Source organism: Pipra filicauda, unplaced genomic scaffold (assembly GCF_003945595.2).
Source record: "Pipra filicauda isolate LSUMZ 115617 unplaced genomic scaffold, ASM394559v2 scaffold277_size1012519_pilon, whole genome shotgun sequence".
Classification (NCBI taxonomy): domain Eukaryota; kingdom Metazoa; phylum Chordata; class Aves; order Passeriformes; family Pipridae; genus Pipra; species Pipra filicauda.
In genome coordinates this window covers 857,792-880,128 of record NW_024104395.1, presented here as the reverse complement: position 1 = coordinate 880,128, position 22,337 = coordinate 857,792, and the positions used below count along the sequence as shown (strand labels likewise).

The following is a 22,337-nucleotide window of genomic DNA, read 5'->3' as shown; positions in this document are numbered from 1 at the left end:
AGGTATTCTTCTATCAAAACTGAAAGTTCTTCAAACTAGAGAAATGTAATTAAACAAAGAGTGAATGAGGAAAGTCTCTGCAGGATAAGAGATAAATTACCTTTGGACTACAGAAGACAGAATTGCAAAAGCAGAGCAAAGGAAACTGTTAACCTCATGTATGATGAATAATTCTGGAAAGGGCTCAGAGTATGGGCTTCAGATAAAGACAACTGAGAACAATACCAGCATACATACATATTCTTTAATAACAACAGTTGATATTTCCCACTGGGTGCTGGTGGGGAAGACAGAGATGGACAAAACAAAGGAAGTAGCTTCCAGTTAAAAGAAATAATTAAGTTGTCCCCCAGTATCTATCTCCAGAAAACTAACAAAGATCACAGCAATCCTGAAAACCTTGCATTTATCCAGCACAATCAGTGTAATCTGTCAACATAAACAAACCACACATACTACTTTTCAGTATAAAAATGTCAACATTTTTAAATAAATGGTGTGATCCAAAGGAAGTTCACAACACTTTTGCACAGTGGATGCCCAAAGTTTATGTTGCTCCAGGAACATAAACCAGGTATGAATTCAGTTTTAGTCCGCTCCTGCCACAATACCAGAAAAACGCAAAACCAACAGTACTGTTACAGCATTTCTGAGCTGTGCCTTCTTCCAATTGCAGTTAAAGGGAAAGTATTATTGGAGTCTCAATTACTCTAGGCAAGCAAGGAATTAATCCTATGTTTCTTTTCAAAGCACTGTGACTGTGGATTTTAACAAACTTTTATTTATTCCAAAGATCAATAAAGATTTGTTTTTCTGGCACTGCACATATGGCAGGTAGTTCCTCAGCAAGACTGCAGAAGACATACATCCCATAACAGCATTTCAAAACAAAACAGAGACACCTAATTTATTCCAAAACAACACAAAACCAGAAAATAGACAAGTCAGGCAGCACAAAAATAGGGCTCCCTGACTCAGTGGCACCCTATAATAAACACACAGGACTTTAAAACATCCATGTTCTGAACTTTTCTGACCTTTTAAGTAACTCTTTTCAGTCTACTTTTTCCTCTATAGACATGAGTTCTAGTTTGTTATTCTGCAATTTCCCATTTGCTTTCTTGAAGCTCATTTTAAAATGTTTTAAGCTATGTTTGCTCTAGAGTGTAAGGAAGGTATTTTCTTTCACACAAGGTCTTAAGGTTTGAGAGCCATCTTAACCTCTGAGAGTCACCAATGAGCATTACTCAAAGGATAACTGAAAACTCTCTTGCAGACAGTTTCACTGGTTTCTCAGGTCTTGTAAACAAGGTCTTGTAAACAACAGTTAAACTTTCAGAATGTGCTTCCACCTGGAAAGCACTCTGTATTTCAGATACAACTGTGACAACAAGAGAGCACACAGGTCAAGAATGAATATAACTGTTTATATCCTGAGGTTCTCACGGAAAAAAAAAACAACAGGAAAAAAACCAAAAAATCCCAACCAATCAGTAAAAAAATTAACAACTATCAAGCTAGTCTGTGCCATTAAAAATTCAGGCTTTAAAATCCTCAAAGTTTTTACTCCACACCACTCAGAAAGCGGAAACAGTTGCCTTGAACTGTACTAATACGAATCCAAGCAGACAACCATGACGACTCTACAGGAAGAATTTCAAGGCTTCACCCTGGTGGACTAAACTTGTAGAGTGACTAAGAGATCTATCTGAAAAGGAGTGAGACAATTACTTTGAGATTCTCTAACAGGTAACTGCACTTCTCTCTAATCTTAGGAAGAAACTCTTAAAAGTCACAACTGAGTGAGTTCCAACTAAAACAGAGGCAGTAATGCTCAAAATAGCGTAAGCAGTTTCTGGGCATGATTCCACCAACATTCAGTGGGCCATACCCTCTTCATTCTCCCAAGCACTTCTAATTTTCACATTCAAGATTTCAAACTCAGCCCAGCTGCATAGCAGAGGCAAAAAAAAATATTGCGGTAGCGTGTGATAGCTAGACAACAGACACAAGTGGGAGGGAATAGAAATGCTGCCTGCTACATACATTAGAAAACAGTAAATTGCCTATTTTAGTGAGATCTTCCTTGCAAAAAGGAAAAATTATGGCAGAGAATTTACCTGAATGTGCTCAGTGGTGGGGAGCAAAAAAAGTTTAGCTTTTATTTGTATATGAAAGAGGCAAATATGTTGTGTTCGCAACTCTATTTAAAGTATATACATGCAATTCACTGATACTTATTAGTATATTTCTTTTATTAACACAGTTGTGACTTATGGGGCTTTCTGTACTTTCCATTAATAGGAGATAACAGATGGTAAATAGTTATTTTTAAATGCTGTGTTCATCTCAACAACCTTTGCTACCAAACAACAGCTCTCAGAGCTAGGAATCTAATTGTCCCGAGAAAACTAGACACTACTGAAGTACTTTGACAATATTGCAGTCTCCCAGAAACATTCACTGTTGCACTGAGAATCAGTGTAGTAGCCTGTGGTAATCTGCTAGGATATTAATTTATGTTATCTTCTAAAAAAATTATCTCCACTCCCTCACTGCTTGAGTGGACAAGAATTTCAGCAAAGCCATATCATCAGTTTGTAGAACCCTGGGGACAGAAAATATTATTTCTGCTTTCCTTTTTGTTTTCCATGGCCTGTAACCTTACAGTACATGGATTTAGGGAGCCAGCTGTAACTATGCCATAGCGAATGACAATATTTTCAGATCTAAGTTTTCTCCTATGCCATGGATAAGTCACCAAAAAAGTTAAAAACATGAGCATTTTCAATTTCTTTAACCTGTCCATCTACAAAATTCAGCAGCTGGCCTGCTGGCTTATCAATCAGCTCCACTCAGATGCTGAAGCAGCTCAAACACAAGAAGAGCATGAAGCTTGCTTTTTTTTGTGATGGGGCCTCTCTATGGAAACATGGCAAAACAAAAAGAGAAGAAAAGACAGATGATAGATATAATTAACTTAGGAGGAAGTTTCCTGGAAGATGAAGAACTCTGACTGTGCCAGTTACTACATAGTACAGTAGAAGGCCAACACAGTAAGCATAAGGCAAAGATGGGAGAGAAGAAAACAAGGCTTACTCATAACATGATTTTACATTCTTGGGATATATTTGGCATTAACAAAACCATTATAGATAGTAATAGGTTATCACAAGGCATCCTATAACAAATATTCTCTTAATGAATGCAGGTATATACAGGTCCTTAAAATAGGTCTTGGTCAAGTTCAAAACTGATTCTTATAATTTTTCTCCTAAATGTCTCATTCCTTGCCCTTGCAACAATGCCCTTCCTGGCATGAAAACATCTATGGTGAAAAAGAAAATGGGGAAAAAAAAAAAAGAAAGAGAAGTTGAAGAATATAGAAAACAATTTTACAACCTTTGCCCTCTTCAGATTAGCTAACCCTCCCCCCTAAAAACTCCTGCTCTTATACAAGGCAAGAACTAACCTCAAGAAACTGTGATTTTCCAATTAATACAACTTCGATTTAATAAAACAGTTTTGCTACTTGTATTATGGAACCAGGCAGAGAAATGTTCAAATCAAGACTGTACAGTGCTGTGTACTGTTAATTAATATTTTTTAAAGGCAGACTGTCAGCTTACAATCTAAAACCACACTCCTTCCCCTTTATCAACATGAAGTGGACTTCACTGAAGTTAACAAGCTAACCTTAATCAACTGCAGAGAACACCAGTGATCGACAGGCAGGAAGAAAATAAAATTTAAAAAAACCAACATTTTAAAAGTAAACATAAGCTCACATCCACATTCTTCACTATAAAGGGTTAATCAGAAGAAAAACTGTGTGTCTGGCTGCCTTCTAGTTCAGAGATGCAGCTTTCTGGAGACTGGTGGTATTATTCTTGCCAGAAAAAATTTACTAGACTCAGTCCTGGGTGAAAATGAACAGCTTATTATTTGAGATCAGAGAAAATGATTCAAAAACACTTTTTGGCCTGAAAGTCTATTCATTTACAGAGAGTGTAGTCCCGTTCTGTGTGGGGTGTGAGTGCCCACTGCTGGCAGTGGCAGCTTCACAGGGGTTTCTGGGAGAAGAGGCTGCAGCTGCCGTGTGCCAGGGACAACAGAGTCCAGTCTACCCACCAAAGAGCACAGCTGAGGCCATGGTCTGTAAGTGATTGGTGCATGTCTCTGGTCTAATCATATACAGCTGAGGCCTCAGCCATGCTGGTGGCACCTCAGGAAAAGTGTATTTAAGAAACAGCAGAGAACACCAGAGAAAGAGAAGGAGGGAACAAACAGGAGAAACTGCAGAGGGAACACCAAGGTCAAAGGAGAATGAGCAACTCCACGGCAGGGCAGACATTCAAAATGGAGATCCCATGGAGAGGAAAGATGTGAGAAGAAAAAAGCAGCAGAGAAAAACTTCTAGGCTAACTGTGGACTTAGCACCTTCCCACTCTCCCACACCACTTGTTGCCTCTGAATATGATCTCCACTCACAACAAAGCAGGGTAAAAGACAGGAATAAGGGAGTCGAGTGTGTGAAAGGGGGGAGGAAAGTTGTGATTTGGATGTTTGTCTTTTTGTTTCCCACTACCAACCAAATTAGTATTTAATTATTTATTTGAAATAGAAATATTTTTTTTTCCCAAGCACATTTGTTTGGCCCACAACAGTAGTTTGTAATGGCTCTGCATCTCTGATCCATCTGATCCCCATCATGACCCATGAGATTTCTTACTCCTGTTCTTCCCATCTCCTGCCTCCACCCTACTGAGGTGAAGACATGAGAGATGGACGGGTGGGAGTTTGGCTTGTAACCAAGAATAACCACGTGCTCAAAAAATAAATTCTGTGGACTACTGAGTGTGAAGAAGAAAGAGGAAAATAAGTTCAGTGCACATCTATGAGACTTCCCAGTGGTTTTCAAATATGATGACTACAGCAGAGACATGCACACATCACTTGCAGACTCAAGCTGTTACTGCTATGCAGTTAACCATGGTCATCGAATTCCCTGCTATACTGTTATCACTGCCATTGGTAGAGCACAAAATAATAATAATCATGATCCATCATAAAAGATTGGATAACAAGAATTTATGGTGCACCTTATCATCTGAAGTTTGCTCTTGCACCTTCAGTCAATGCTGACTAGATCATTGATATCAACTCCTGCTAGAAAATTAACATTTTACATTGGTAACATTTTATATATTGGTATCATTTGTGCTGAGAGGTTCTATGCTTTTGAGGAGAGAATCTGCTATTTCAAACTTCTGTGTGAAAATATGAGCAAATATACAGCAAGCAAACCTTATTTTTCAACTGCGAGGTTGCTTTTGATTTAGACCAATTAAAACATTAGAGATGCCATATATCAAATGGGTTTGAGAATAAAGACAAACTGAATGTTTTCAGGAGTCAGGAGCTTAAAAAGGAAGTAGTAAGATACATTACAGCAGCTAAGGTACCAGAACTAATCACAAAGATAAATGGTTCATTGGCTTTAATCACCAGCCATTCAAATTTTATCACAAAGTTAAATTAGGGAATATGAAACCACTTAAAAATTTGCACAGAAATAACACAAATTATGTTTCCAATGAACAAATTTAAGAAGTTTGCCATGGAGATGTATAAGAAGATGTATGGAAAGAAAAAGTATCTCTCAATAAAAGAAGCTATACTGTAATTTTGTAAATGATACAGAACAGTAAATTATTCACATCTTACATCAACTGATAGTTCTACAAAAGCAGATTACTACATTTTCCAGGAACAGTTCTTATGTAACTAAAAGTAAGACTTCATAATGCTGTAGTTTATATCAGAAACATAACTGTAGGACTTATTCACACAGATAATTTTCTATTTTGTGGGGGGGTGGGGTGAAGAAAAATTATTCTCTTCTTTTTGGTCTCTGATATATAGACCAATATCTCAACAAATGCCATGCAGATACAGTTTCTAGGATAGCTGTGGTTCAATTTCTTAGCAATAATTCATTTAATGTTCAAATCCTTAAGATTCTGTAAAGACTACCTTTCTAAAGACGATTTCTTTCAGTTTGAATGAGATATACCACCAAATACACTTACTTCTATTTGTGGAGTAACACTTTGAATAAAGACATATGTACATTTGAGCGTGCACCTTTGAACTACTATTCTGACTACATTTAAGATCTGTACATTATCATGTTAAGAAAAAAAGACCAGAACTGATCTCACTAGTGTTTTGAATCAAAACCTGGAAAAGGCAATAGAGATGTTTCTACTTCTTCCATTAAAACATAAGTACTTACGAAGCAGAGTAGTAAGACTTTGAGATTAATCACTGAAATAAAAGCAAGCAGGATATGATTTGGAAAATTCTGAAGTCTAACCAAATAATTGAGATATAAACCATGTACATGCAAGTCCTTTTTCTCTCCTTTTGACCATTCCTAGAAGTATTTTCTGACCTGTTTTTGAATGTAAGCTCCTCCTTGGTTCCTCAGGCCCCTCAATTGGTTGGTCAGCAAGGAAAACTCGTGCCTGGTCCACAGCATTGAGAATGGCTTGCTCTTTATCCTTCAGTTCACGTCTCAGTGCCTTTTGGGAAGGGAAAGAAGAATGCATTTGTAACTTGACGTTGTGAACAATTCTCTGTTTTCACCTCTCTGACCAGACCTGTCTAGTGAGTGAGTAACAATCAGTGCGTTATTCAGACTGCAAGATAAAACACAAATTTTACAAAACAAAAATGGCAAGAAATTAAGGTTGGAAGGCCAATTTTTATGAAACTGACTTGAAGAAATGAACACAAGAAAGGTGATGATGGTAGGTTTTCAAAAAAAAACCAAGAGAAACTGAAAATACTGCATTAAACTTCTAAAATAAAAGTAAATTTAATGGGTTTATTGCTTTTAACAGAATAGCAATAATGTATAGTAGATTACTACAACAGACTTTACTTTTTTGATATCTGGAATAACAGCAAATTGCATCAACTGAAATTTCAGAAAATAATTTTATAAAATACTAAAAAATTTCAAAAATACCTTGCATTCCTTAGAAAATGAAACCTCTTGTTTCTGTTTCCTATTTATTTTTTTAATTTAGAAAATATGTAACAAAAAATTTTATTAAGATAATACATCCTGATAAAACACCCTTCAAATTAGATAAAAATATTTTGATCCTTATTATGTAGAAACAATTGAGACTTATATACAGAAAGAAAATTATCAGTTTTTCTTTAAGATTTTTAAGCTGATGGAAATGAATTTCAAGATATTTTGCTCTACAGCATTTATGACTTTTTTAAAGGTTTAAGTGTAATGAACCCTTTTTTAAAAAAACAGGTGTAGTGTTTCTTAGAAAGCATTTTCTTCCATTCGATATTTTAAGTATAAATCTGTACCACTTAGAAGGAATCTGCTTTTCCTGTTCTATTTGTATGACTTTCTACCCGTAGAAACACAAAGGAAGATACTTTTTTTTTATTTTTCCATAATATTTTTAGCTCTAATTACAACATCCAAGCTTATTTTGCTGACACAGTTTGCTCAGGCCCCATTCGAGCTAGAGAAATGCATTTAGTGAGTGTTGACAACATTATTTAAGAAAATGAGTGTTTCTACTACAGAAAATTGTGAAAAACAGCTGCCATAGAAGTCTCACAACTGCTATCTTATCCTTTTTATTATTAAGTCTCTTGATGTTATAATCATAAAAAAACCCTACCTCTTGACTTTAACTTAGCAGGAGGCAAGCTGTATTTTCCCCCATTTCTCCCCCACTTTATTCCTTTATCTTCCTCATCTTCTCAAATACTTTGATTCTTCTAGTCCAAATAAAATAAATCAATAACCCCAACAAAAACTAATTACTGAAAACACACTAACCTCCATTACATTTAGGAATTGCGTTATACAGTCCAACCTTTAGTAACCATTAACTACTGTATTTACACAAAAAACTCTTCAGAACACATCTCTAAATGCCTTTGCATAGCAATAATATTCTTTGTAGGATTCAGTATACACCATATGTAGTAAGAAATAAAAATTCCGTTTAAAAAACAAGTCCTACATATTTGAAACAAAAAATACAGAAACTGAAGTATTGCAAAAACAACATTCCTGAAGAATCCCTTCAGATCATCAGAGAATGTATCAATATTTTAATTTCACATTACACACCACAGAATAAGATGCTTTAAAGTCATCCAGATTTTAAAAATCATAAAATATTCTCTGTGTGGGAATTTGTTTCAGAAGAAGGAAGACAGTAAGCGAACTTGTGTGGATGCATCAGTAAAACACAATCTTAACTTTGAATTTCTGTCAGAAACAGAGGGGCAATTACTTCACTGGGAGGTAGGAAATCTTTCTAGATTTACTTTTCTCCCCTTCATGCAATTTTCCAAATATTTCCAAAGCATACAAGAAAAAGGAGACTAGGTCAGATTTGGAGCCTACCAAGAAATTTCATGCAGTTAGAAACAATCTAGAGATTGTTAGAGACATCTCTTTTGCTGTCTCTCCTGTTCACCTTCACATAGTGTGTTTCATCAATTTGCCCTGATCACCCTCAACAAAACTTCAATCAAGTCTGAACTAAGAGACCTTGGATTTAATTCTCCATCATCCTTGCCACTGAAGCTGTTTAAATTGAGGTTGACAACATGAAGATTTTAAGACTTTGGCCCGTATAGCTCATCAGCTATAAGTCATCCACGGCAAACCTTATTAATACTCTTGAAAGAACTCTCTTAGCATGAAAGAAACCATGCACTGAGATGGTAATGCTAAAATCATTCGGTAGTAAAGAAGAGTACCTTGACCACACCACAGACTTCCTAGATTATGGTTTATACATTTTTTCTTATGCCACAAATGCAGAAATTATTTTTGAACAGCTACTCACACTTGCCTAACTTTATTCCTTGTTTCTTAACAATACTTCATGTATTTCCCTGTCTTTCTCTTTCTGCCAGTAAACAAGAACAGCAATGAGAGTACACAGTGGAAGAATAGCCAAACATTTCAATAATATTCTCATTCCTTCCTCTGTGCAACAGAACAAAAAAAAGGCAACCCACTCATAAATCTAATTTCAAGCCCAAATATCACCTGTCTTGAATGGACAAAATAAAGATTTCATTGGAAAAATCACATCTACAAGAACACTACAGAGTAAAAGTAAGTCATAAGAAGCCCAGCAAAGAACATAAAACCTGCTATACTGAATTAGATTATTGTGTTAAAGATTTTTACATAATAAGAAGTGCAATCATGTATTTTGGTGTTTTATTTAGTTTTGCAAAAGACCTCCCCAGTGGCTACTCAGAATGGATGTCTTTCAGTAGAGAAGGATATTCATTCCCCCTTTGACATTAAGAACTAAAATACTTTAAGCATTCGTACACCTTTGAGTGTAGCACAGGTTTTGGTACAGGGAGAATTCCTCCCCTGCAGCTAGTTATACTTTTCAGGAAGAAAATTAGGACAAAATTGGTACTAGAGTTTTGGTATAGATTAAATAAGTTAAAGTACGACAAAAGACTTGAGAGGTATCTCCAAACTTCACACTGAAACAATCCACTAATAAGGTAAACACATGGATGCAAATATTTTTTGAGTTCTGTTGGGCATGCAGATGTGAAGACAAAATGAAAAAGTGAACACTGAGCAGAGAAATAATACTTATTTTCCCTATATTATGCTTTTTATTATTTATAACAGTACAATAATATTTTAAAGCATATTGGTCATATAAAAAGAGTCTGTATGCAACTTTGGGCATAATTCATACCACCTTATTTCATACAACAATTCTAAATTGTAAAATTACTGTATACTTTCGGTAATGGATTAAAATAAAAACTTCACAACTTCTCAGTAATCTGACAGTTGACAGACAAATAAATCCAACGTCTATACAATACAGTTTTTCTGCATTGGAAAATTCAGTCTTATTTCCTACATAAACCAAGACATGGATTTTTAAAGAGCCCTGGAGAAACCATTTAGACAGTTTTGATTCTTATAGAAGGGGAAAAAAACCCTGGAAACCTAAAATCTGGTGTGCTGATGTCAGCACAAACTGTTTCCAGAGCTGATCTTAAGCAATACTAACCAAGAATAATTTTAAAAATCCTCCTTTGAAACCTGAAGAACTCTTCCACTGGACAAGGGCTCAAAAAATGACACTTCTGAAGTGTCTTACACAGCATCACACAAAGTAACAACTGTGATCGGCATTGCAGCATCCATTTTGCAGGTATAAGGGACATTCTTCAAGTTAGTCAACTACGACAGAGTAACCCAGGACCCCACTAAAACATTCCTCCTCTCAGGGAAGAGAACAAAAGCTTTGGCTCCATGATTTACAACCGTTAGCTAATTATTTACTCTCCATTTTGATTTGTTCCTCTTTTAGTAACATTATAACTGTGGAAATTATATATCATTTGTTCTGTTATACCAAGATAATTGAACCAAGTTGCCCTCTCTTCATTAGAGATGCTTATGATTTCTAATATAAAACCCAACTCTTCTCACAAGCTAAGATTTTTAAAGGAATTTGCCTAAACCAAGCATTACAAAACTGCTGTTGGGAATGCTTTGTAGCTGAAGTTTTTTCCACTCTTGAAAAACCAAGAAGCTACAAAACCTTTGCTATTTGTGATTCTTTACACTGTTTAGTGTATCCTGCAAGCACTTATTTCCTTCAGCTGCACCTTAAAGTTATTTCCTTGGGCATAGTAAGCGGACTGCTAATTTACAGCCTCTTTTTCTCTTTTGAATTGTACACGTACAGAATAATTCAGGGAGTAAATCAGCTTAATAGTTCCAATAGATGAAGGCAAAGCTAATTTCAAAGAAAACACATGGGATGTTTCTTAAAATCAGAACATATTTAAATCAAGTCTCATTATGTACTCTTTCAAGGAAGTAAAAATGCATGTTATTGTAACTCATATCAGTTTAGCACACTGTAGCTTTACGTGCCAATCAGCAGCTCCTGTAGCATTTAATTACTTATTCATCTTTATTCTGCACCCAGCGCTTGAAAAACTCCTGTTACTTTTATACATTAAAATGAAAAAAAAAAAAGTGGCATATAATAGGACGGGGAGAAAAAGTACGATGATTGAGAAAACTCAAAAAATGAAACGAGGAATTGTTTATAAAGATCACACAGAGATAAAGGTTGTGACTGAGTCTCTGCCAGCTGTCTGCATCACTAAAGAATGAACTAGAATGAAAATAAGCATAGCATGCTTAAAAGCTGCTCCTTCACATCAGGCACTTTTTAATATAACATGTACACAAAAAACTTCAAAAGTGCTTTGGTCTCTGGACACATCTCTGCATAAAAGGCAGTTTTATAATGTATCTACCCCAGCTGATATAGAAAATATTCAAATAAAGGGTAACATTTCATTTGAGATGGTGCAGGTCACCATGCATTTACCTTTTACTATCCCATACTTAACCTATTTGGTAAGAGAAATAATGGAGAAAAATATACAACCATTAACACCTGGAGATACAAAGACACATGCAGCACATGGGACTTCAAAGATGAGACCAAATTCTACATGTTCTGAGACAAACAATGACCAGAATAGGGAAAGAAAGGTGAATATCAGGGGAGGTGGGGGAGAAGAGGAAGCTGTTTGCTTCCATAACAAATATACATTATTTCAGATTTTTTTTTAATAGAAGAATCTACACAGCCATCTCAAAAAGGACCAAAGAGAAGTAAGTGTCAAAGGCTGCTAAACTGTCTCTCAGTTTACCGTTTAACACTTGCTGTCCATATTGCTGTAGTGCCAATACAGAGTGTGCAAACAGGATGGCAACTACAAGGGTTCAACGTGAGTGTAGACCTGGAAGTCAAATCTATAGCAAATTCCTCTTTTTTGCCTGAAGGCACAACAAAATGAAACTAAACTGACAGGAATAAAGAAGCACAGATGTGGGTAAAAGAGAATTAGACTATGCATGCTGGTGATCTTTAACTAGAGGCAAATAATGTTAGCCTACTTAAGATTTTTCCTTTGATTTATCAAAATAGATGCTTCAGGCCAGAAATAGGTGTACTTCTTCACTAAGACTTATTTGTCCCCTGATAATTTCCCTTCCCACTCTCGTCTCTGGATGAGTGCATGTGCTCAGGGCTACTTACCAAAAATATTACCCACCTCCGTATATGCATTAATAGACATTCACTGCATAAAATAAGTATCTATAACTGTCTCTCAACAAAGTGCTTTGCAGTAGTACAGACAATAAGACAGAGGAAGGAAAGTATGCTGTATCATCTACTCTTCAGACTTAAGAACGTGAAACATGAAGCTGTTGCTAACATTCTAAAAACCAATAAACTGACAATCTCAAACTGCATCTGTATATTTCTGTGACACACTTTAATTAAGAAAGGGGAAGTGACTTCCTTCTAAACTTGTTACAGTAGTTCAAAACCAGTAAGGTTATTTTCCGCGTTTCCAGCTAACAGCATTGTAAATCAGAAAAACATGATTTGAAGACAGTTTGGAAAATTCTCACTTAGCCTCGCAGAGACTTTGAAAGGCCTCTGTTGTGCACTAGAAAAGAAGCCAATACTACAGCACAAAGGCAGAAGTAAACTGTCACACGCACTGCATCAAAAAAGACATTAAAAGGCTATTCTTGAATAAAGAGTACAGGGATACACTTCTTAAAAGTTAAACTAATGGTTTTTTTTCACACAGTTAACAATTTGCTAAGAAAGAACCTCTTTAGTCTTTTTCAAAGAAAGAATTGCTGCAAGCCCTGCATTCTCTAGAGATGCTACAGGGTCTAAATCAAACTAGGGATGAAGGGAGATACTACTTAATTGAGCAAAGGTTACAAAAAATGAGGCATAATGATGTTCATTAATATGTCTTCCAGCACCAAAAATGTTATGTAACTTGATTTCATATTTCCTAGGCCACTGAAATGAGACTTTATTTGTGTTTCTAGGTCAATGATAACCAAGACTTCATTGCCCTGAGAATTTTGGAAGCTCAACAGAGCATACTCTTAGGCACTGGAAAACATGGAATGCCTGAAGGCTTTTCTTTTTTTCTTTTTAAAATCTATTTATTTATTTATAATTTTTTTAAAATATGATTTGGAACTATGTTGAGGGGAAAAAAACCCCACACCATGTATCCTTGAGCTGATGCCAAAAGCATTATCTTCAAAAAGATATGATTATTTTCTTTACTAAAACGTAATGTGAAGAGACAGATCTCAGTGTGTTAACACAAATTCCCTAATGAATGAACTACTGAAATCCTCAGAATCATAGCCATTCTGGTCAGTGGAACTCTGTTGTGATGGGTTTGCTACACACTTAGTGCATATCCACTGTACTAGCTTTGTTGGGTCTTTTTCCATTCTCCAAGAAAGTTATTTTTTGTATTCAATCCTTATTTAGAAGAAATCCTATATAGAAGAAAATCTGCTAGTATATGCTTATTTTTCTTATCCAGAAAACTTTTAATCTAAGTGAGCATATTTTGGTTTAAATTCATTTTTTCAGCTAAAAAAGGGCATGAATCATTAAATTTGATGGCTTGAATAAAACTAAACAAAAGCAGTAGATTAAAACAGGTTTGTTTTATGCACAGGAAAAAAGTTATGTTTTTAACACAGCTTTTAGGAAAAAAGTATCTGTTTAACATACCTCAACAGGATTTAATACTGGAATTTGTAGAGATTGTACCTCAGAGAATGCAAAAGTGCCTGAATCAGAGTGTGGAGTTTAACAGAGGAAGAGAGAGGGAAGCTGTTGCAGCTTTCCACTCTCTGGGTGATGGAAAAAAGGTATTTACTTTTACACAACAGCAGTAATCACCCTGTTAGCAGTGGAACCAATGTTCAAATACCAAACTGCCAGTAAAAGCACATTCTGTTTTACTTCAAAAGGACTACAATGTGCTTTTGGTGAAGGAAAATTAATGCTACCAAACTTGACTATGGAAACATGACAGCTGTCTGATGTCAACAACCTTAGAAGACTTGACCTTTTTATATATATATAAATTATTTTTTTTTTTTTTAAAGTACTCTGAGGAAAGCCATGACTAGGTTTCCAGGGCCAAAAGCAAAATGAGCATGCAGCTTCTAGCTTGGATTTTCCTGAAGAAGACTATTCCTACAAAGAGAGGCTGAGAGATTTGGGTTTGTTCAGCCTGGGGAAGAGAAGGCTCCAGGGAGACCTTATAGAAGCCTTCCAGTACCCAAAAGGGGCCTACAAGAAATCCCCTTCTTTGACCTACTGGTCCCATTTCTACACACTTTTGACAAAATGAATTGTCAGTGATCATTAAGGCAATTCTCCGTCCTCTAAAGTATATGGAATTAGAATAAACTCTACTACCTATGCAACTCTGAGAAAAACACATCACAGATTTTCATGAAGAACCCCTTTAAATTCTTGAAGACACAGTCTGTCAGGATTCTGTAAACCAGTAGTATCATCACAGGCATTCTCATCCACTTCTGATCAACACAAGGTGTTAAGAGAATTAATTCTCTCTACTTGCTACATTTTTCTTTTGCCTGTCCCCCCAAACCCTGCTACTGTCAGAAACAGGACAACTACTTATATGAAACTTAGGGACAAACTAGAATTTTTATTTCTAACATGTACAAAAACTGATGTTCAGACACCAGGGACTGACAATAAGAAATCAGCAAAGATGCAATGCCATTTTAAATTGTCTGCCAAAAAACCCCCTGAACAACCCCACAGGAAAAACATCATTCTACAGTGCCAAGTAAAGCATTGAAGTGAGTCTATTTCAAAGGCTTTTGAAGATACCATACCCTCTAAAAAGCAACCTTCAAGACAAGGCAATACAACATCAAAATAAGGTTCCTCCCATTTCAGATGTTTTGTAGAGCTGTCTGCAGAATAGAATTTCTTCCACAGTCTTCATCAAAGCTGTAGCGCCTTTAAAGTAGCAAAGGAAATTTATGTCCTCAATGCTAACTCTAATTAGTTTCAAATTGTGTAACTGTGCACTGCATGGCATATAACAGCATAGCGTCGAACAAGTTTTACTACTCAGTTCTGTAAAAGCTCACAAATGAGGTTTTCTTTATGGGTAACAACTAGTATAACTTCTGTTTTTTATGACAGAAAATACAGAAAACAGAGGAGGGATAAAGACCAAAAGAAAAGTATTTTTCTTATGCGTCCTAAACATGCAACACCTCTGGCCTGACACAAGACACAAAACATCTGCTGCATATTAAATGGCTTATTATTTAATTGAGCAAGAGCCCTCAAATATCCTCTTAGCACTACCTATTTCCCTGCACACTCAACAGTAACCATCTACCTCTTCAACATAAGAAGGACACATTCCTCTTTCTTTGCTTCTGGCAACAGACTTGCTTGGCTTTCTTAACCGGTATGATTACTGACTACTGATGAACTGTCAGCATTAACAGGTAATTAGATTCTTGCTTCAAACTAAGATGATACCGCTATTAAGCTGAGTGCTGAACTGTTGTTAGGAGTAGTTAAACTCAGGTCAGCTTTTGCTCATTTTGTGTGATTAAAATTTCCTCTACATTTCTTGGAAAAAAAAAAAATCAATGGGACAAGTCAAATATGTTTGGTATCATAAACTATTTCACTATTAAATGGTATCAATCATATTAATGCAGAGGTCTTGAGAAAGATTTTTAGTAATTGCAATTCAGACTCCCAAGAGCAACTTTACAGTATGCAGCATTATGAATATTCATTCAATATATAAAGATAGGACGCACTTCATGAGCATGTCCACGTCTCACACAAGGGAGGTTTCCTGTACACCAGCCGCCTTAGTGCAAGGGTACATCAGCATCCTTGCCACTGAATTGTGATCACCAAAACAAAAATGAGTTGTACTACATGACATCACCTACGAATTATAAATAATCAGAAAAGTGAGATCACTGCAAGAAATCTCAGAGAAGCACCTCCTGTATGACAATTCCATAAGGGGAGGAATATTCCCCTGTCCAGGAGGAAGCAGTCACCAGAGCCCAGCTGAATGCTAAAGCAGCAAAACGCTAAAGACCAGTTGCAATTTGAGACAACCTCCAGTGTTCCTGTTCTGGTTTTTGGGTTCCGTTGTGTATACACGCATGCATACATGATAGAGGACTGCTACTGGGAATCCTTTCAGAAGAAGAAATCCTGTCAAAGTTAATTACTCCTTTTCCTTAGTCACTGCAGTCTCTTTTCAGAAGCAAATGGTCTAGACAGACAACTGAATAATCACTAAACAGTCAACAAACTGTCCTCCTCACCTCCTTCTACTTCTATCCCCCCTTTTTGCTCTCCACTTTTCTGCTAAGTCTTCCCCTTTTTCAGAAGTATTTAAACTGACAGTGTCTTTGTAAAGCTTACACAACATAGTTGGTTACTGTGACAACAGATTATACTGATTTTCTGCTTTTGGTCACTTCTCCAAAATTTCCTGTCTCTGGATCATGTGCTAGTATATCCAACATCTGCTCAGTAGAGCAAGATTACTATAAAAGTAAATACTTTTTTTCCACTGCAAAAAATAAGTAGCGTTAAAATAGGAAATAGTCTTCTCCAGGCAATTCTCTAAGCATTTATGGGAAAGACTTTATGAAAGACTAAGCATTTATGAGAAAGGAATACCCTAAGGGCAACGTCTCTTTCCCTCTGGTTAAGTCACTTCCTTCAGCTCATTTGAGCTGCCATCACAAGTTACAGGAACACGAAAAAACAAAACTTGACACCTATGCCATGTCTGTACAAGGCAGTGGCATTTAAGAAAAAAAAAAAAAAGGGGAAAACCAGGCAATCCTCAAGTGAAGTATTTCACATATTCTGTGGCACAGCAGCAATGCAGCAGGTATCACAGCATAGTTGTGGTGCGCTTGGGTTTTGGTGTTTTTGGCAGGCTGGGTGCGCATGTTTGTTTTAAGCAGCAGAGACCTTTCCCTCATCATGAACCACACAGAACTTAAATAACAAAGACTTCTGCTGGGAGTTTTAACCCCTCGTCAAACAAGGAACACCCAAACTTGTCACGACATGCAGTAGTCTGTGTTGCTTTATTAGTTCCATATATGCCTCTCTGACTTGCCCAATACAACAGCCTTGCTAGGTCTTTGTATTTTCCAAAAGATGATCTAACAATATCTCATAAAAACAACAGAAAATCCAGCTGGACCTGTAAATTCAATTAAGGAGATAAGCAAAAAAAACCAAACACAACATGCTGCTTTCAGTCTTTCCTAGTAGTAAGAAACTAGGATTAAAATATCACTGGGCATTCATTATACATATATTAATAAAAAATACTGAGTAAGCCTGTTTGAAAACTGTCAGTGTTTGTCAAATACTGTTAGATCACCCAGTTACAGAGTCCTGTCCAACTGAGTTTGTTAGTTGATTTTAACAACCTGTTCCGTTTTTTTTTTTCCAATAGAAAAAAAAATTGAAATTCAAATAATCCAGAGAAAGTTCTGCAAAATATCCACGGACAATAAAGACAAAATTTTGCCTTATTTTCCCCTATCGTAAGTTCTTATAATAGCTGTTCACAAAAACCACATTCTTTGATTAAAAAATAATTCTATAAGAATGATTGTTAATTTGGAAAGAAAAAAAAAGGTCCTACCGAAGGACATTATTGCAAATGTTGTCATTAACCAGTTTTTAGATGGTTTTTTTAGATTTTCTAGCCACTTTACAAAGTGGCTTTCTGCTTATGAGGAAAAAGTAATTTAATATAACCAACACTAACTTGGGGTCAATTAGTGAAAGATACTGGCACTTAAAAGAATACTTCCATGATGCAGGGCTATTAAATTTAACTCAGCTCCACAAATAAAAGGTGGACACATTAGAGAGATCAAAAGACAGACTTATTACTAATGCTCACTCACTTCATTTCCTTTCTCTGATGTGTTTCACCACTATGAAAAGCTTTTTTTTTCAGCTCTTCAGGTAAAGAATTGGAATATTTTACATACATCTTTTTAGAACTAGCATCTTTTAAATGGGATTTCTTTTTCTTTGGAATAAGAATTTGAAACCACCACAAAGACTTTCTCATTAAAAAGCAAAAAAGAACCTAAAAGCATACAATCAAATTGGTATTTTTAGTCCTCAATACTTAGAAACAAGCTCTATGCCATGGAAAAGTTACCTAGTAAAGGTATTGAGAGAAGTAGACATAGTAAATAAAATGCTGAAAGTATAAACAATAATATCGAGAATCAACCCAGGAAATGTCCTAAAACCAAAAACTACAATTGGTTTTAGTGACTGGATGCCAAAGAATATTTCAACATATATAACAATTCAACAGATATAACAATTTCCAGGAAATGGAAATTATCAACTTAAATCCATTTAGCAAAGAAACTGAAAACACGTAATGCATGCAAATGCAGCAAGACACCTATACACTGGTCCCTTTTCTCAGAAACCCTTAGCGACAAGTATACTCCAAAAAATACGGATTTTAAAAACGGTAAAGGAATTTCACTGAGTTAGTTCATTTATATTGTATTTAGTAATCAAGTGCTCTAGCTTCAGTGCTTCTAACTTAGAAAAGATTTCTTAGAAATCTCTTCACATTGGTCTACAAGCATAATCAAAATGCAGTAAGCACATTTATTCACAATGTAGAGATTTTTAGATCATACCCATCCATCTTAGTATTTAACGGTTTTTTTCCAGAACAGCATTAAACAATGTGATTCACATCTGACCTGTGTCTGTTCTTTAGTTTTCTCTCCAGCAAGAAAAGTACCTTTGTTTTACAAGCAATGGGGTTTTGTTTGTTTGTTTTAAGTACTGTGCTGTGTTTACCACTAGCCCTTCCTTCATGGATTTAGTGTTAAGAAAGATAGCTTCCTCCTCTTCCAGTGTTGCTGCACCATCACCACCACGAAAAGTTTAAGTAGGAAGTCATAGGTGAAAAAAACATTTGAGTAACTGCAGCCAAGCAACCATGCTTACTGGACTAAGAATCTCGTAGCAGCCAGAAATGTCAGAAGGCATTATCTGCATGATCATACGAAAGAATACAAGATCATCAGAAATGATGGCCCCAAATGAGGCTGACCTATTGAAAATGAGTACTTTCAACCAAGCATGACTGCTTTGTAGCTTCAGACTCAGCATGCTTCTCTCTGCCCATACACATCACCTCCTCTCTGCTCAGCTCTGTCCACTGCATGTGAGACACCTTCAAGCATCACAAATACAGCACAACAGAGAAAAATGTGGATTGCTTGCACATCATTGGTGTTAGAGAAGCTGCTACACGGTCAGTGCTCATACATGCAGATAACAAGCACCACTGCAGAATGAACCGATCTTTGTAGAATGCCAACACAAAATTAAGTGCAAAATGTCAGATATATGGAATTCAGGGAATCTTTCATCAGGCTCCTTTCTCCAAGAAAGGCTCATACCATCACAGCACATCACTGGGCTCTAGCAGTGATCAAAGAAGGAAAGCTGTAGCAAAGTTTAAGACTTCTATTAAATAAAAGTAGTGTGGCTTGGGCTTGGTTATTTATTATTGAAAATAGTAGTTCATCATTTAGCTCAATTTCTCAGTGTAGCCCTTTGACATGGAAAATTGGATATAAATTAGGTATGCACAACTCTTAAAAGCACCTTTTTGGCTAGTTTGTATTTATGTATATCCAGCACTAATCATCTTGTCACTATGAATGGAATAGTTTCATTTAAAATACACATAATAGTAAGGATGCACACCGAGTTAACCAGAAAGTGAAGGGGTCACGACAGTTTTGCTGCAGTGACAATGGCAGTCTGATCATATGCTCGTGTACTCTTCTTCCCTCAATACCCTTCATACTTTGAATGACTCATGTCAGTCAAATGTAACAAAAAGAAAGATTTGCTCTGTATTTCCTTTACTTCCTCATTATCCAGAGAACAAGTCAAACACATCTGTAAGACAGAATGTGTGAAAATCATTGTAGCTTCTCAATTTTGTAGGCTCATCTATTTACTGCCTACCTCACAAACATTAAAGATGCGCTTATTCTAAAACGGTCCTTTCCAAGTTCAGGAAATATAAAAAAATGTTATGCTACATTTATGAACACGGTAGTAAAATGAGGAATGATGAAGTACCAATACCATAAAGGAAGTTTTGGAGTCAGGGAAGGAAAAATATCCCAGTACTTCTTTGAGCCTGAGCTCAAGCACTTTCAAGTGCCTCACTCCCAACTTTCTACACCCGGGACTGCATATAACTCACACACAGGCACAATGAAATTCAAATTCCCTGTGGGAGTCCTCCTCATATGCAGAAATGCAGTGGGAAAATGTCCAAGTTTGTGTATGCTGCAAGAACACTACAAGTGCTGTCAGACAGATCTCTACATAGGCTAATTTCTCTTACTGAAAAACTCACTTGTTACTAGCATAGGTATCTGTGACGCCCTGCTGGAAAGACACGATCATCTGTTATGTATCCAAGGAAAAATAGAAACAGTTTGATTTTCAGGAACTCACAGAGAATGGAGAACTAATAAAGACAGACTTATCAAACACTCTTCAGCAAGGGAAAATACAGGAAGATGCTATTCCCTCTCCAGTCTGGATTCAGGACCTTTCAACTTTTTAAAACCTCAGCAGTATGGAGGTTAACAGATTTTTCTTACCACTGGAAGTCTGTCAGATTTTCAGTTTCCTACACCTCCTACATTTTCCCCAGGGAAGAAGCCTGCCGCATAGAGTTGGCGTGACGATAGCATGGCTGCTCTGTGACTCTGGGAACAGCCACAGAAGCAGAACATGCAGACACTATTCATGCCTCACATTAACTACTGTATAAGACTGTGGTAGGACTTTGTACAGCTTCTATAATACCCCAAAGGCCTCATGTGCCAAATCCAACATTTCCATCTTTCAACTTGATCCACAAGAGCAGTGCCAGAAACAGAAGCTGTTTGTCGATTCAGGCAAGTCCCTCACACACAAAGGAGGGTAAAGAGATGATGCCTGTTGGCCAAAGGGGAAGAAAAGTTTTCACATATTTGCCTAGGGGAAAAGCTGCACTTGAAGTTTCTTAAGTGCCGATTAAGGGGCACTAACAGACAGCTGTCAAGCCTCTGAGAAACACCAGAAATTCAACCATGGGAAAATGTGCCAAAATACACAAACAAACTGATCATGTACTTTCACATCTAGAATTCCATTAGAATAAAAATTATGTTGTTTAATCAAACCAACCTGGGTCCAAACGCCAGTTTAAGCTCACTTATCACATATATTTATAAGCATATTCATTATTCCAAGAGCAGAGGTGTATAGTGATAAAACCCCTCCTATGGACAACTATTCTTAGCTTTTTGTTTTTCTCCCTCTTTCCTCACTTTTTATTGATTCCAGAGCTTTGTCACAGTTTGTAAATAGTCTTATGTTTAAAACAAAAATGCAGAGTTTCAACACATCTAGTTTGTGCCACTCAAGTAAGACTTGGAGGAAAAAAAATAAAACCAAGTCCTGCATGTTTTTGCAATTTCCCCTCTAGCTACCAATACAGCACTCAGAGTAGCCTCCTTGAGCTTTCTTCTTATTCCAGTAGCCCAAAAGAGCATCATCAGGCTTTGCAATTCGAAAGAAAAAAAGCAAAACTGAAATAGTATTTTCTGTCAACTTCACATGAGTAGATTAGCTCCAGGCACTTTTGACAAGTATCCAAACAGTGCTTCTGTCAGCTGCATTTGTTGTCTCAACCTTGAAATCATCAGGAGTTTTGGAGCTCAATTCTCTGCCAAAAGCATAACAGACTTAAATTTTAAATTTTTGAAATAGAATTCTCTAATCCTTATGACAAATATACATCTCCCTTCTCTGTGTATTTAATTAGCAAAATTTGTAGATTTCTACATATGTTAAAAGTGCTGCTAAACATGAAACAACAGATCTATACAAGAAAGCCAAGCACTGCCTGTTTTAATGACTCAAGCCCAGAAAGTTTTTCCTAGCTCTAGAAAAAGCCTAATAAACTCAGAAAATCCTGATTCTCAAATACAATTTAGGTACAATTATTCAGTAATAACTTCCACTCCCAGTTCAGAGGATTCTGAGTCACTCCTGCAGCAGGAAGGAGGGCAGAGGTGGGGTAGCAGAGGGGGAGTTAATCGAAGTCTACCTTTTAGTCAAAGCTTGGAGCCTTGTTTCTATTATCAGGGACTGAGGCTCCCAAAAGCATCCCTACTCAGTGTGATGGCTGACTCTAACCACAGTGCTGATGTCAGGATGAAGTATTGCTCAGTCTCTCTC

At 36.5% G+C, this 22,337-nt stretch overlaps 1 protein-coding gene across 2 annotated transcripts in view; it reads right to left on the bottom strand.

Moving 5' to 3' along the window:
• Positions 1-22,337, bottom strand: part of UTRN (utrophin) — a 365,977-nt gene that overhangs the window by 89,973 nt on the left and 253,667 nt on the right. For both annotated transcript variants that reach the window (XM_039382610.1, XM_039382611.1), the window contains one exon: positions 6,458-6,587. In XM_039382610.1, coding sequence (XP_039238544.1) covers positions 6,458-6,587 — 130 coding nt within the window. The remainder of the gene's footprint in view (positions 1-6,457; positions 6,588-22,337) is intronic.